The sequence below is a fragment of the Ipomoea nil genome, unplaced genomic scaffold, assembly GCF_001879475.1.
Source record: "Ipomoea nil cultivar Tokyo-kokei standard unplaced genomic scaffold, Asagao_1.1 scaffold2704, whole genome shotgun sequence".
Classification (NCBI taxonomy): domain Eukaryota; kingdom Viridiplantae; phylum Streptophyta; class Magnoliopsida; order Solanales; family Convolvulaceae; genus Ipomoea; species Ipomoea nil.
The window spans coordinates 2,025,001-2,040,181 of record NW_017619132.1 but is presented as its reverse complement, the minus strand read 5'-3'; the positions used below and the strand labels follow the sequence as shown (position 1 = coordinate 2,040,181).

General features: G+C 38.3%; 1 protein-coding gene and 1 long non-coding RNA gene across 2 annotated transcripts in view; both read left to right on the top strand.

The window, feature by feature from the left end:
- The first annotated feature begins 6,607 nt into the window (after positions 1 to 6,607).
- The window catches only part of LOC109155834 (phosphoenolpyruvate carboxylase-like), a 39,258-nt gene continuing 30,684 nt past the window's right edge, over positions 6,608 to 15,181 (top strand). Inside the window, exon 1 of the mRNA XM_019303498.1 lies at positions 6,608 to 6,943. Within this exon, the coding sequence (XP_019159043.1) occupies positions 6,779 to 6,943 (165 nt within the window). The 5' untranslated portion in view covers positions 6,608 to 6,778. The remainder of the gene's footprint in view (positions 6,944 to 15,181) is intronic.
- Positions 8,402 to 15,181, top strand: part of LOC109155835 — a 19,934-nt gene continuing 13,154 nt past the window's right edge. Inside the window, exons 1-2 of the long non-coding RNA XR_002049938.1 lie at positions 8,402 to 8,569; positions 8,779 to 8,780. This is a non-coding gene — a long non-coding RNA (uncharacterized LOC109155835). The remainder of the gene's footprint in view (positions 8,570 to 8,778; positions 8,781 to 15,181) is intronic.

The window sequence follows — 15,181 nt, the reverse complement described above, 5'->3', positions numbered from 1 at the left end:
CCCACCAATATATTGCGGGACTTAGCTTGGCCCCTCATCGTCCTCTACCCAACAATTTCAAAGTTTATATAATACACCCTACCAACGTCCAAATCTCGGTTACCTCCTCCATTTGTTATCATACTTGTCTCATGTTATTATTGTTTAATAGCTCATAAATCACACATAAGAGATAACTTATACTAAAAATACTCTGTGTGGCAAGCTAATTGAAAGGGTGCACTCGATATTCATGCACGAGAATAATACATATATTCTTGTCCCATACCCAAGTTTAATCCAATAAGTTAAAGGGCCAATTGGGTGGCCAGCAAGCCAAACTCTAAAAGCTGAAGGCAAGACATGACTCCAACCTTTCTCATTCATAGGGTAAGTGGACAACTGATCCAAACAACTCTCTGTTTTAAATTGATTTTTAGCTCTGAATTGAAATGATTGGACATCAACTGGGGCCATTCCTTGTTCGTTTCTCATGTACTTCAATTCTTTCCCAGGCAACCAGCTTAAGCTAAACTATGGAGCATTTGTTGTCCGTCTAGAAACAGCTGTTGGTTTATGCCATATATGGGTGGGAATAATTTTGGTATACATTTTCTATTTTAAATCTGTATTATTGATATTGTCGGGTCTAGTTGCACGAATAATTGGTTAGAACTACTCATTATAGTAATAACTTTACTCTGAAGAAAACGAGATTACCCTCGAAACAGAGAATCCTAAGTGTTTTTTAATCTCGATTATAAAAGTGGTTGTGGGTGACAATTGTTTACGAAGAAGATATGATTAATTACTTTGGGAGAAAAGATTCTTGAAAGGGACACTTAGATTACTATTAAAGGTGGGAAGGACTCTTGATGAGATCATGAAATGACTTGCTTCCCATCATGCAAGAATGCGTAAATGTAAAGTAGGGATCAAAGGGAATCGGATCATTGTTGCTAAAACCATATCCCATGAATGAGGTTTTGTAAGTATTTTTTTTTTTTTTTTCAAGTGTAGAAGAAGGAAAAGAGAAAAAGAAAAAAAAACATCATTAACTTGTCTACAATAGAGCAGTGTTTTTAAGAGAGAAAAAAACTCGATCGAGTTAGTGCTCGATCGTCAGGTGTATCTATGTGCTCAGCAGATTTCAGTTCTTTAATTTCCTTCTCTCTCAATTGAAATATTTTTTTCTTACAAAAATAAAAATTCAAACTAATAATTTTGCTTTAAACCAATATAAACCACAGTCACTACATGTCATGTGTATTTTCGTGTGCAAAAGAAAATGTGTATTTTCGTGTGCAAAAGAAAATTGTAAGCGAGATGAATTGAATGATTATGTAAGCTCCCCATAATTATTGTGCTCTTAGCTCTATTAGTGAAAGCAAATCAAATATAATGATACACCAATCAAGCGTTAATATAGGAGTAAAGTATATGCACCATACCCTTTTTTTTTTTTTAAAAAAAAAAAAAAAAACAAAACTTTATGGTGTTAATTGACAGTAATTAATTGTCTCGCGTAGAATGATAAATGATTGATAATTAGACAAAAGTTTCAAAATTAAAGGTGATTTGAATTTGACACGTAAATAAAAAACGCAATGGGTCAGGTTAGAACTTGATCCAACTAATGATCCTTGATTATTTATAAGACATTAACTAATGGACTTCAATCAATGCATCTAAATTAGATATCAAGACTAACTATTTTGAAATATTGTTAATGCAAGAAGACTCAGTCATACCGTCAATGAAAAATTGTCTCACGTACTCAACTACTTCTTACATGTTGCAATCTTAGTTATTTACACATAAATATTGTACAAATCTCACCATCAATAAGTAACATGAATGTTGACAAATTTTCCTTATATATATATATATATATATATATATATATATATATATATATATATATATATAAAATCTGGTTCTTAATCACGTCTTCGGTGAGAACTTGAAAACTGCATGAATGCACTACAATTACTTCATGAATACATTGCAACTACTCTAGCTTCATCAAAGGTCTTCGTCTGTCCTCCATGCACGCCTAGGTGTGTGTGTGCTTGGAATATAAGGGGGTTAACCACCAAAACATATCAGATCCTAAATCTAAAAATGATGAACTAAAACACGCTCAACACTTCCTCTCTATGTGAGTTTAAGATTGATTTTGACAGATTCAGACATCTCAACTTCTTTCGGACTCAATAATTTTCACAATCAACTTATGAGTTGTCATATTCTGACATGATCACTAAATTCCCCGTACTTCTCACTCATTTTGTATCCATCCATCCCTTACCCCCTTCAATAGAGCATCACAATTCATAATTAAGGTGTATAAATAATATAATATCTTTAAACCTTACCATCAGCTAGCAGACCTAGCTAAATGGCATTTCAAATCATAAATTTGGTTTCATTATATCATTTATCAACGAAAAGATATTGCATATGAGAAAAAGTACATTAATGAGCAATAGATAATAAACCGATTTTCATTGGGCTAATTTTGGTAGCAAAAGAAAATTTATTTATTTTTTTTAAAAAAGATTGGGTATTGGAATAAGTAGGAGTTTTTGTCGTTTTGTTTGCCGACGAAAAATCCGACAAAATCCGAAAACGTCAAGCTCAGGTCAGGTGCGATCTCCTCTTTCTTTTGGTGTTGTTTGAACAACAAAAGAATGGGTTGAAGCATCTTTAACTTTATACTCTTCTTCGGATGATATTTATAAGAGTTAATACCTAAAATGGTCCCTCGACTATGCCATAATTACTAATTTGGTCCTCAACTACCATTCTTACCCAATTAAGTCCTCAACTATGTAACTTTTACTCAATTAAGTCCTCAACTATACAATTCTTATCCAATTTAGTCCTCAACTATACAATTCTTACCCAATTTAGTCTCTGTATTAATTTGACTGTTTGTTGACTGTCAAAAGTCGGGATAAAATTATAATTTTACAAGATTTCTCCTTCCTCTCCATTTAGCAGCGCCAAACCATGCAACAATACACTCCGATCAGATTTCGATCGTCAAAAAATCGTTGGAAATCAAATTCATAGGCTATCCGATGCATAACCACTACTTCGATACTGACAGGTTTAGAACCCAACCGGAGCTTATTGCTACATGGTTTGGCGCTGCTAAATGAGGAGGAAGGAGAAAACTTGTAAAATTACAACTTTATTTCCACTTTTGACAGTCAACAAACAGTCAAATTGACAAAGAACTAAATTGGATAAAAATTGTATAGTTGAGGACTTAATTGGGTAAGAATGATAGTTGAGGACCAAATTGATAATTTCAACATAGTCGAAAGACTATTTTGGGTATTAACTCTATTTATAATAAGTTACGTTGGTGCAACCCACTCATCATTACTTTTCTTGTATGGAAAATGTGAAATCCCTAAGGTCTTGAGTCTCACATGCATTTTAGCTCTACAAAAATTGTGAATGAATCAGATTATACTGACTCAATAACCCCTTAAGCCTATTAATAAAGAAACAGCGCGCCGTTACAGTTAACAGAGTGTGTATTTTTTGTGTGTTAATTACCAACTGAAATTACAATGTATCTAAACTGACACTGTCTCACGTATTATTTTTATATTATCAAGTGAAACTGCAATTGAAATGAAATGAAACTGTAGTTGTGTTGAAACGAAACTGCAGTGTATACAAAATGAAACTGAATAACATAGTTGCTTTTTACGGAACGACGAAAAAAAGTGTCATTTCTTTATTAAACAAAACGACGTTATTTTGAAGTTCGATGCATAATTGATTATGCATCGTGGTGCACGATATAAATTGCTTTATTGATTGTATTAAGTCCAAGATCCAGGAATTGTCAATGTTTCCCAAGGCCCCATTTTAGTTAGATTTTCAAAAGCCCAATGTTTTGGAAACTTTGGTTTTCATAAAGGCCTTCAAATTTTCGTGGGCCAAAATAATGAAATATCATATGAGGACCTTTCAACACCCAATCTTCGACAGTTATGTCATGGACCGGGTCCACCTTGTAAAGTTGACTCAGATCAAAATACACAATTTATATTTAGAATATAAAATTATAAATATTCAGTATATAAATTGTGAACATTTCGTATATAAAATCACTGTTGGGAATTATTGAATTTCCGACCACCTGAAAGTGATCTTGAATCAATTCGAAAGCAAAAAGTGGTCGGAAATAGCAACAAAGGTTTTTCCGGATACCAAAAGTGATAGGAACAAGGCTTTCGACTTGATTTAAGATCACTTTCAGGTGGTTGGAAATTCCATAATTTTTAGCAGTGAATTGTGAACGTTCAGTATGTAAATTGTGAATATTCAGTATATAAATTATGTTTTTTTTTTACCTGAATTCACATTACAAGGTGGACCCGGGTCCACACAATAATTTGCCCCCAATCTTATAGCCAACCATCCTTTAGAATGGAAGAAAAATTAATCGTGGCATTTCAAATCAAGTTAATTTGACAGTTTGTTTGATAACCACCACGCTTAAAGTTTGACTTTCAGTGAGAATTGTCTATTAACCTTCTTATTAAATCGACCAGTTACGAGTAATTTAGATTACTTTATCTATTTGTAATCCCTTTCTTAGCTAAAGACATAAGACATGTTTTACTCAAAATATACATACGTGATTATTGACTTTCTAGTAAATCAAATTAGACAAATTAATATATGGCTACACCTTTAGCGGCATTAGCGTTTGATCAGGATTATGTGTTGGGATTCAGTCCCACCTGACTCTATTCATATATTCATTCATTAATATATGGCTACAGACTATTTTTTCAAAAAAAAAAAAATTAGACAAATTAATCATCTCCCCAACGCCAAAACACATTTGAAGTAGTGACATTGGATCTCCTATAATGCCTCTAAACTATGCAAACAAACAGCCTTAACAGCACCATCGTTTTCGCCGTACCAATGCTTGTCCACTAGCTTAAATATCCACACTAAACAACAATAAAAAAAAAAAAAAATCAAATTCATTGAATCAATCAACCCATTTTTGTCGGATTTAAAAATGGAAGTGGAAATTGAATAAACAAGGAACATAAATATATACAGTAAAAGGTAATTAGATTACGTCGTTAATCACACCCCAAAGGTACCAAATACGAATAAATTAAACGTCGTGTTTGGTCGCTTGCTAATATTGTATGAACAAATTATTAAAGACCAATAATTGTTCATAGTTTAGTCACTGAAACCTAAATTAAATGTGCATGCCTGGGTGCTCGTGATGCATGATGAAATTCTCTGTTGTCGATTGCGACAAGTCTAAATAATTTTTTAAAAAAAAAATTAAAGAAAAGAATAAAATAGAGCTTCTAACTTTACACGAAAATATAATTACACGTATAAATTTTTGAAAGATGCAATTAAACACTTTAACTTGTCATTTTGGTATATTTAAACTCAATAGTCCGTTAGTGACCTATAATAATCGGCCCTTAAGGTTCATAAGGTACTCCGAAAAAAAAAATTGGTGGTGAAAAATTATCGTAAGTCGCCTTCTTTAAAGAAAAGATGACCAATCCAGTCGACTGGGAGTCGATTTTTTTTTTTTTTTTTTGAATGACAGCGTGTTACATACTACCAGTAAATTGAATTTATTTAACTTATTTTAACAAGTTGAAGTGCTTAATTTCACGTTTCAAATTTCTTAAAAATAATTTTATGCGAATATAATTATTAAATTTCTTATTATTTTCTGACAAATTAATTGCATATCATCAAATAAAAATAAAAATAATAGAAAATTGTATAATATAATGGTGTAGGTAAAAGTCAAGTGGCATAGAATATGCAGCCTGCATGCATCTGATCTGAATAGGATTCCACGGCATATTAGAATCTTCGGCGTTCAACGTCATGCTGTATTGCTACCAGACACTACACATCTATCTATTAAAAGTCAATTACTTTTAAATTTTAAGGTTTCAATTACTTTTTTGTTTGGTTTTACTCCTCGTGTATGTACTAGATAAATCTTGAGAGTACAATATACTTGATTTCTTTGTCTCATTAAAAAAAAAATCTGAATCCACATTGATTCGACTCAAATTGAGAGTGATTTTATAAATATTTATACTACAAAATAATAACTTAAAATGTCGTTTTAACTAAAATTTTTTAATAGAGCTAAATCATGATTAGGAGTGTGTATAATGTGATAAAAACACGATAAACAGACCGAATCGAAAAATTCAATTAACCATTTCATTAATTGAAATATTTCACTTCAATTAATAGTTAAATTTTTTTTAAAAAAAAAATCAGAACCTATCACCTCCCACTTAGGAGAGCAAACCAGATACCATTGAATCAAGTTCCTTGATAATTAATTCAGTACCGTTATTAATCAAATGAACACCCCATGATTCATGCTCACCACAGAAATTGAGTAATAGTATAACTCAACTGGGCATGTGGGCTGACGTGCTTGGCATGAACAGCAATCAATCGAAGCAGAGTTTCAAAGGACCCAAACTTTCATATAAAAACCCAGTTTTTCTGTGCCACTATTCTCTACCCCTCACACTCCTAAAGTCCTACTAACTCTTCTCAACTCGGGACTCGTCAATCATCATCTTTTTCTTCCGTGAGGATCTTGACTGCTCCTCACTGCTGTCAATCCTGCAGTTTCTGCTCGATAAAAAGGATCAATTGGATTGAAGTCTCGTGTGCCCTTTTCTCCTCTCTGTGTCCCTTTCTTTGACTCGCAAGCTTAGCGGATATAGCGAGAGAGTGAAGGAAGATGAGCAGGAATGTTGAGAAGATGGCATCCATTGATGCCCAGCTGCGGCTGTTGGCGCCGGCGAAGGTCTCCGAGGACGACAAGCTTGTGGAGTACGACGCTCTCTTGCTCGATCGCTTCCTTGATATTCTCCAGGACTTACATGGAGAGGACATCCGTGAAACGGTACCAAGTTTTCTTGTTTCCTCTGTTTGTGATTGTCTTTTGTTAACCTATTTTGGATTTACAATGTTTTCAAGAATTGAGATTTTGTTTTGTTTTGCATATGAGAGAATCCGTAGTTACTATCTGAGAGTTTGCACAGGTAAAACAGCCTAGAGGCCTATAGATGGCACCTTTAAATTATGCCAATAAGTCAACTTGTAATATTGTGATTACCGAGTCAAAACTGACCAATTTGACTGGGTTGCCATTAGATTTGGTTGTTTGGGGGAAAAGATAATTACTTTATGGGCTATGGCAACAAGGAGACTTATAGGTCAAACTAACCAACTTTACCGGGTTGCCCCTGACGAGATTTTGTTGTTTGGGGGCAAAAGATGATTACTTTATGGGCTATGGCCACGAGGCAAACCAAGAAGGTCTATGCTAATAGGTTGCTCTGAGTCAAATTTATACTATCGTGATTATGAAAAGTCAACAACCCAACCAAGGTTGAGTTGGCCACAAGGAGGCAAACCAAGAAGGTTAGGCCAATAGGCCGTTACTATTGGAGTTAAACTTGTAATTTTGTGATTACGAAATCAACTGTCCGACCAATTTGGTTGAATGAGATTTTGTTGTGCAAAAGATGATTACTTTATGGGCTATGGCCACAAGGAGGCAAACTAAGAAGGTTAGGCCAATAGGCCGTTACAATTAGAGTCAAACTTGTAATTTTGTGATTACGAAATCAACTGTCCAACCAATTTGGAGATTTTGTTGTTTGGTTGGGGGGAGGGGGAAGATGATTACTTTATGTGCTATGGTTGTTTGAGGCTTGAATGGAGAAAAGGATTCAATAAAAAGTTGGAACTTTTAAACATTCTTGTCACATATATTTGAAACTGGCATCAGATTAGTTGCAACAATTTAAAACTCAGATATTGATTCATCCATGGATGACTTTAGGATTAATGCTGTAATATTTTTCACCAATTTTGCCAATGTCTCACTATTATTCTAGGATGGTGCATCGCCTATTTATCGTTCTCGCTCGGGAGCCAAAACGAACACGCCTGCTACCTACTGTACTGGACCTTCGACCAGGCATTCTACCTTTGTCGAATCGGAACCAACACCACTGCATTGCGCTCGAACAGTTGAGCGGCCGCCGGCCAGCAACTTCCGTACACAGATATAGATGAATTCTTCGTACCTGGTCCAGCCTCACAACCCTTCGCGGGTTGGTAAGAAGTCAGTCTTGTTTGGTAAGACGGAATTGGACAAAGAAAATAGAGTGCTCGACCGGAACAACGGCCAACAAAGACCGTAATTACATAGATAACCGCTCCTCCCCTTCTCCTTAGGGCTTTAAGGCGAACCGTATGGCGGCTGGAAAGAAAGACGACCTCACCTTCTCGTAAATGGTGTCAGTGAGACTGTCTAAAAGTAGTCCTAAACCAATGAAGAAAGGAACCTACCAGTCCCTCTGCCATATATTGCGGAAAGACGAGACCTTTTAGATTCTAAAAAACAAAACAAGCAACGGCTTCTAGTTTAGACTAGCGCTACAACGCTATGCTATTCATATAGTTCTTGTTGAAGCCGTTGTGCGTGAGTCTAAGTCTAAAGACTCAAGCGTCTTCCTTGGTTTAGGACTACTTTTTTGTATAAGTTGGCTTAGAGAATAGCTTTTTTTATAGAAGAAAGACGGATTTTTCATTATTTACAGCGTCTTTCTAGAACTGTTTTTTCAGTTCAAGCCTATCATAGAAAAAACTCTTTCAAGCCTTTTAAGTCAAGCTTCTTGTAAGAAAAAAGCCCCTTTACTAGTAGAGGCAGAACGAAAAGTCGGAAAGCTGTCAGTATTTTTCGGTAAGTCAGTGTTGCAAGTCTTCTGGTCCGAACAGAGTACAGACCCGGAAGCCTGTGGGGAATGGGGAAGGAAGACCAGACAGAGCTTGAGCCTGAAAGAAGGAGGGAATATCGCTAAAACCGAGACTCAGGTCAAGGAGATCAATCAGATAGACGTGACTGAGTTTCCTCGTATGGAGAAAAAATCCTATCTCTTATCTCTCTAGTTCCGGAACTCTTGGTAAGCTAAGTTTATTTGAATATACCTTTCAAGAAAATACCTTTCTTTTACGCCTTATTTGTTATGAAAGCGGAAACCAACTAACTTGATCGATTCAGTGCTTGGATTAGGTCCGGGTAGAGAAGAGGTAAGGGCGGTAGGCTTTTCACTTTAGCCGTTGTTATTAAAGGCCTTACTAGTTTCAAGCTTTTTTGATCCCCTCTTTCTTTCTAGTTAGGGAGGCAGTAGATGAAAGCCTCTTCAGTAAACTCTTTCCGCTTCCGCTTCTTAATCTGGATGGCGGCTTTCGTTGGAGAAGAGAGTGTTTCAGTTACGGTTTAGGGCTAGTTAGTTACTATACGTTCGTGAAAGCAGACAGGCGCTTGACGAAAGAAAACCGTTTTCGCAGAGCGAGCAAGAAAACTCTTTTAGAGCCTGGTACTGGTAATGCAATCTATTTGAATCCTTCATCGGATTGAAGGAAATTCTTTTCTCGGTCTATGAGTTATGCTCTATCAAAGTATGCAAATTCCGCATTGAGATCTAATCTTTCTGACCCGTAAATGAAGCGTTGTTTTTTCCTTGATGATCCAGAAAGTGAAGGTAATTCTGATTCGGGTTTCACACCAGGGAGAAAAAGCTCTACGAATTCTTTCTCATCAAAAGAAAGAAATTATGAATCGGTGCCTAGCGCTCTTATCAAGGCAAGTGAATCAAAAGGCTGTTCGGGAGAATTTCGGAGGATGCCCCTCAAGCCATCCCATGGAAGACGATTACTTCTATTGGCTCGAGCAAGGGGAAAGAGTCTAAGGAATAGGACAAGTTGCCCTAAGGCGAATTAGTTCTTGACCATGAATTCTTTAATATGGGCTATTTACTGTTTAAAGGAAATACCCTCCCTATGCCATAGTCGAAAGGAATATGCCCCGAATGGTCTGCAATTCAGAGATATGATTCTCAGGGGCATCTCTTTAGCATCATAGCGCAAGGAGCTTACCCTATTGCCCTGGAACTAGTATCGGCAAGTGACATATTCTAATAATCGAATGCCCTTGTTGAGATACGAAACCGTAAACGAAAAAGAGTAGTTGACCCGAGCTCGAGATGCCACCCGCATCGTTCCCGACAACGAGAAATGTTAAGAGTTATGAGAGATCCCATTGCTGGCGAAAAAAAGTTTGATAGGGAGCCTTGTTCTCTAACCATCCAATTGGTCCTAGTCTGCCAAGAGGGCTTAAAAGCGCCTAAGGATTTTCTGCCATAGTTTTTCATTAAGTTACATAGTTGTTTTAACACTAGGAGTCTCTTTAGGCAGTCCCGTGATAGAAGTTCTCCAGAAAGAGGAGTTTTTTTCGGGCTCACATTTTGACTCAATTTTGGGATGGGATTCATGGAGTGAAGTGAAAGCAGCTGCTCACAAAGTCCATCAAAGATAAGGTCAGTGGTATCAAAAAGACTTTCTTCCTCCAGCTCAAAAACTTGCAAGGGGAAATTTTGTTGTTCAACAACGGTAGCAAGGTGATTGGTTGTAGCCACTTCTGTCCCTGTTCCAGCTGGAGCAGCCGAAATGCTGCTAGTGGGGGATTGGGGTTCTCTCCCTATAGTAGGGAGAATCGCCTTGGTAGTCGCATAAATGTCTACTAGTTTACGCTTCGGAAAGATTTAGCAGTCTTTTCTTATGATGACCTGGTCGCGAGAGTACGATACATCGGTGTAAAAGATTGAGTTGGATCTGTGAGGTTGGTTATATATGTATATCGATATGTCGCTCCTTCCAATCGCCCTTGTTCTTGAAGCTCTCGCTTTCCCCCCCCTATCTAATAAGGTAAGTTGCCCCTGCCAATGAAATCCAATCTGCAGGCACCTGCCTATGTGTCTGCCGCTTGCACTCTACCATATTCATTCCACGCTTTTTTAGGACTTTCTAAAAGTGCCGGTATGAGAAATGAAATAAAGGAGTTGAGAATGCCTCATTGAAAGGAAGATCTCTGGGAGCCTTCACTCGTCAACCTAAAAACAGGAAGAAGCTCGTCTTGAAGATGAAGACGTAGGGAGGATGGGAATGAGGTGCAACCGATTAAAGAGCGATCAGGAGGGTTTCAAAGCGCCTTGCCTGACTTCCCGCCAGAAATAGAAGATTTATTGCTTGCTCTGGTTATAAGCGGTTAAGGTAAAGGGCAACCAACTTTCAATCATACTTCTCATTTTGCCTTGCTCATGGCACTTCTTTCTTCGTCACTCGCCCTTCCTCACAACATAAGGTTTAGTGCCCTCCCGTTCGATTAGCTCTCTCGCAACAAACAGAGGAACCGAGAATGAATATGCGCTTATGTGCTGCGCTTCGACTTAGTCCTCTAACTCTAACCTTTAGTCGACCAACCACCATCTCCTTCCTAGGAAACCATTTGCCTTTTCATTCCTTTCCTAGATAAGCTATCCTCTCTAGGCGGACCTACCTTTATCAATGAAGGGGCCCGTTGTACTCTTTCCCATTTTTTTTTAGTTTATAGCTCCTGGAACTAGCACACCATGGGTCGGGCTCTCGATCAGCATAGATGGGCGGTGTGGATAGGGTAGAAGAGAACCGGGCAAGCGAGATAAAGAAAGCAGCTGGCCCTATGTGTACTGGTATATATAGATAGTAAAAACTCCATACAGTTGATCTTTGAAACCCGCTTCCGGCTATGATGACTAATCCACCAAGCTTGGGGGTAAAAAGCAAACATAATAAAACTTTTTTATGTTTGCTTTTTTAACTTTATTCTTGTACATAGGAAAGAAGAGGTAGAGTGAAAGATTCGCCAGGTGTGAAATCCCATTGTATTCGAGGAGTCAAGGATTTGCTGGGAATTCCGGATCGAAGAAGAGGCAGATCAAAATATGGTGCGGAAAAACCCAAATCGAGATGAATGGAAGATGCCTATGGAACTCGGTCAGGAGAGGTTTATCCTTTGCCTCAAGGATGGCCTTTTTGATCTCATTCGTATTCTGATCGAAGAAGTTTCATTCAACCAACTATCTTTTTGAAGCAGATAGTTCACAGTGCTTCTTCTTTTTAGACTTGAAAAACGAAATATATGGACGATCTTTTTTCTGCCGTCTTGCCTTTTTTAAAGGAAGCTAGCGAACTTGTCGCGGTCCTACCACAAGGGCACCAGAATCCGCCACTCGAAGTGGTGGAAGGACCATCCACATTCAACGACTTACGTCGATTAGAAGTGGATCATCGACTGGTTATACCAGCCAACACCAATTTACGAAATATCGTAACGTCGGTCGGTATAGCTCATTCTGTGGCTACTAAGCTATTTCTTACGAACTTGATTCTATGTCATTTTTCTAAATAAACTAAAATCATCCCAAGCGCTGCTAATGTGGCTACTAAGCTATTTCTTTGGAAAGCTCCTACTAAGATGAGAAATTCCCCGATAAAGCTGCTAGTACCTGGTGAACTCATATTGGCCAAAGTGGAAGAGAAGAAAATGGTAGGGAGATTCGGCATGGTGCTCACTGAACCTCCGTAATATCTAACAAGTCGAGTCTTATGTCGGTCATATAGAACACCAACACATAGAAAAAGGGCTGAAGAAACCAGTCCATGACTTGACATCGGTAGAATGCTACCTCCAATTCCCTGTATGTTCGATAGAGCCAAAGATTCCTCCCCCACTGATCGGAGTACGCCGATTACCCCCGAACCGTACAAGATAGTTACCACCTATCATACGGCTTTCTAACTTCACTTCTTTTTCTGGTCGTTCCGCTCTGTCGATCGATGGTAGTCTAAGAGATCCCGAAATTTTTTACATAATGGTTCCTGCTTCCTACCCATAGTTAGAACCGGATCAAAACCCGATTCACTAAAGTGTCGGGTATCGATAAGGGTTGGATGCGAACCCCTCCCATGAGAAAGAAAGGAGCCTAGCAGCCTTTTTTTCTGTCTATTCTTGATCGAACTCCCTCCCTGTCATCGTATCTTGTGTAAGAATCGCTTTCAGGCTTCTTATCGCTTGCCCATCAGTGGCAGTTTTGTCTCCCGTCCCTACCGATAGTAACTGATCAACTTACTGTTGGAGTTCAAGAGCATATCTTTTTCCATTATTAGTAGATTTCTATCTCGAAGTGGACTAAGGCATCAATATGAACTCCAAGCTCTATCGCTTGGGAATAAATGCTTCCCTAGCTGCTTGCCGTTGAAACCCGATCATTCGAAACAGACCAGTTTTTATATGTCTGTTGGCTTTACCTTTTTTTAAAAGTATGTATGTACGTAGTTCAAGTTTTCGCCCGATTCACCAAGGAATATTTTGGTTGCTTTTGGCGGATTGCTTACTACTAGGTTGGATCGGATGTCAACCTGTGGAGGCACCATTTGTTACTATTGGACAAATTTCTCCTTTTGTATTCTTCTTGTTCTTTGCCATAACGCCCATTTTGGGACGAGTTGGAAGAGGAATTCCTAATTCTTACACGGATGAGACTGATCACACCTGATTAGTGAAAAATTCTGACACCAATCATTTACGAGTGAGTATTACACCAAGAATTGACAAGCGGATGAGTTTGATAGTTGACTATGTTGATATAGCTTAGATAGGGAAAAGATACTCTACTATAGGGCAGGGCTGAACTTTCAAATAAATGCAAAGCCCCTGGTCCTTATGGGATGGGTATGGGCTTCAACATATATATCTTGTGCTAAGCTTTCAAAAGGAGTCCCGATACGTTAAGGGGCCAAATTCATTCAGATTGAGCTCTTTATAGGTTAAGTTGAATCATGACTCGTACATGCATGATGTGAGTGAGTTTTTAGAATATTGATACAAAGTCTTGTGATATTGGTCTTTTACAGGTGGGGATTTTTTGAATCATGTAGCAAAGATCGGGCTCACATTCTTTTTGTTTAGACTTGCTTTTTATGAATCCAAAAATGACATAGAATCAAGTTCGTAAGTATAAGCTTCATAACAATCTCAGTACATATGGCGCAATTAGAGGGATCAGATTCGACTCTTGCACTTCGTCATGCGGTATACAGCCCTTTGCCCCTAATTGGGGACAGAGATTCACGGCTAAGGAATTGAGCCCGCCGGGGAGAAGCATAAGGGAATCCCTTAGACGAAATAGCATTTTCTTACCGCGATAGATCGCTAACTCATATAGCCTGCTGTTCCTCAACAGGGGTTTAAAACGGAACTTCTCATCATAAGTAGCGAAATATTTCAATAATAGAATACCATCAAATCGCGATAAGTTGTGGAAGTAGACTGTTTGAATTGACGGATTTCGTCTAACAACTACCCCGGCCGTTCGGTCGCCTATGATACTAGGACCAATAGGTCAAAAATGGGTTTGTGCCGCAGGTGTTGAACGATCTACTCTACACAGGTGTGGGCTTACAGGGCTAGGGCTCATAAACCCTTTCTTTCATTTATCAATAGGGCCCTGGCCGGTCTAATTCTAACTTGGATCTTGACATGTCGGTGGTTTTTAACCGTAGGCATTTTGCCAGGAAGTTGGTGGGCTTATCATGAATTAGGTCGGGGTGGCTGGTGGTTTCGGGATCCCGTAGAAAATGCTTCTCTTATGTCTCGGGTATTAGCCACAGCTCGTATTCATTCAGTAATTCTACCCCTTCTTCATTCTTGGACGCTCGTTGAAGAGGAATAAGTCCTAAAAGCAGTAGCAGTCTTAAGAGTTGAGTTCCTTTCTTTTCTTTACCGTGGCTAGGGATCGTATTTAATCGCCCGAAGGGATTCCTACGGGGAAGTAAGCTCTTCCCTCTGCCCATAGTCCAAAAACGGAGGGCAGGAGGGAAGGGGTGTCAAGTGTAGCGAGAACATTATCTATGAATAGAATCCCGCAAAAGTCAAATAAAGACGTTCAGGCGCTCTAGTGTCTAAAAAAAGGGTTTAGGAGTTTTCCTGCCAATTCACTGCTGATCTCATTGCCATGATGAATCATACAGATTTCATCATCGCCAGCACCTTTCAGGAAATCGCTGGAAGCAAGGACACTCTTGGACAAGACGAGAGTCACAATGTTTGGGGCCTATTTTCTTTTTGCATTTCATTCTCTATTTGGCCCGCTTCAAACAAAATGAGAAAAAAGGGTCCGGTCAATAGCATAGCTCTTTCTTTCCCCGGTCTCCTTTCGAAGGAGAGGCCTTCGCATTCCTAATCCGGTAG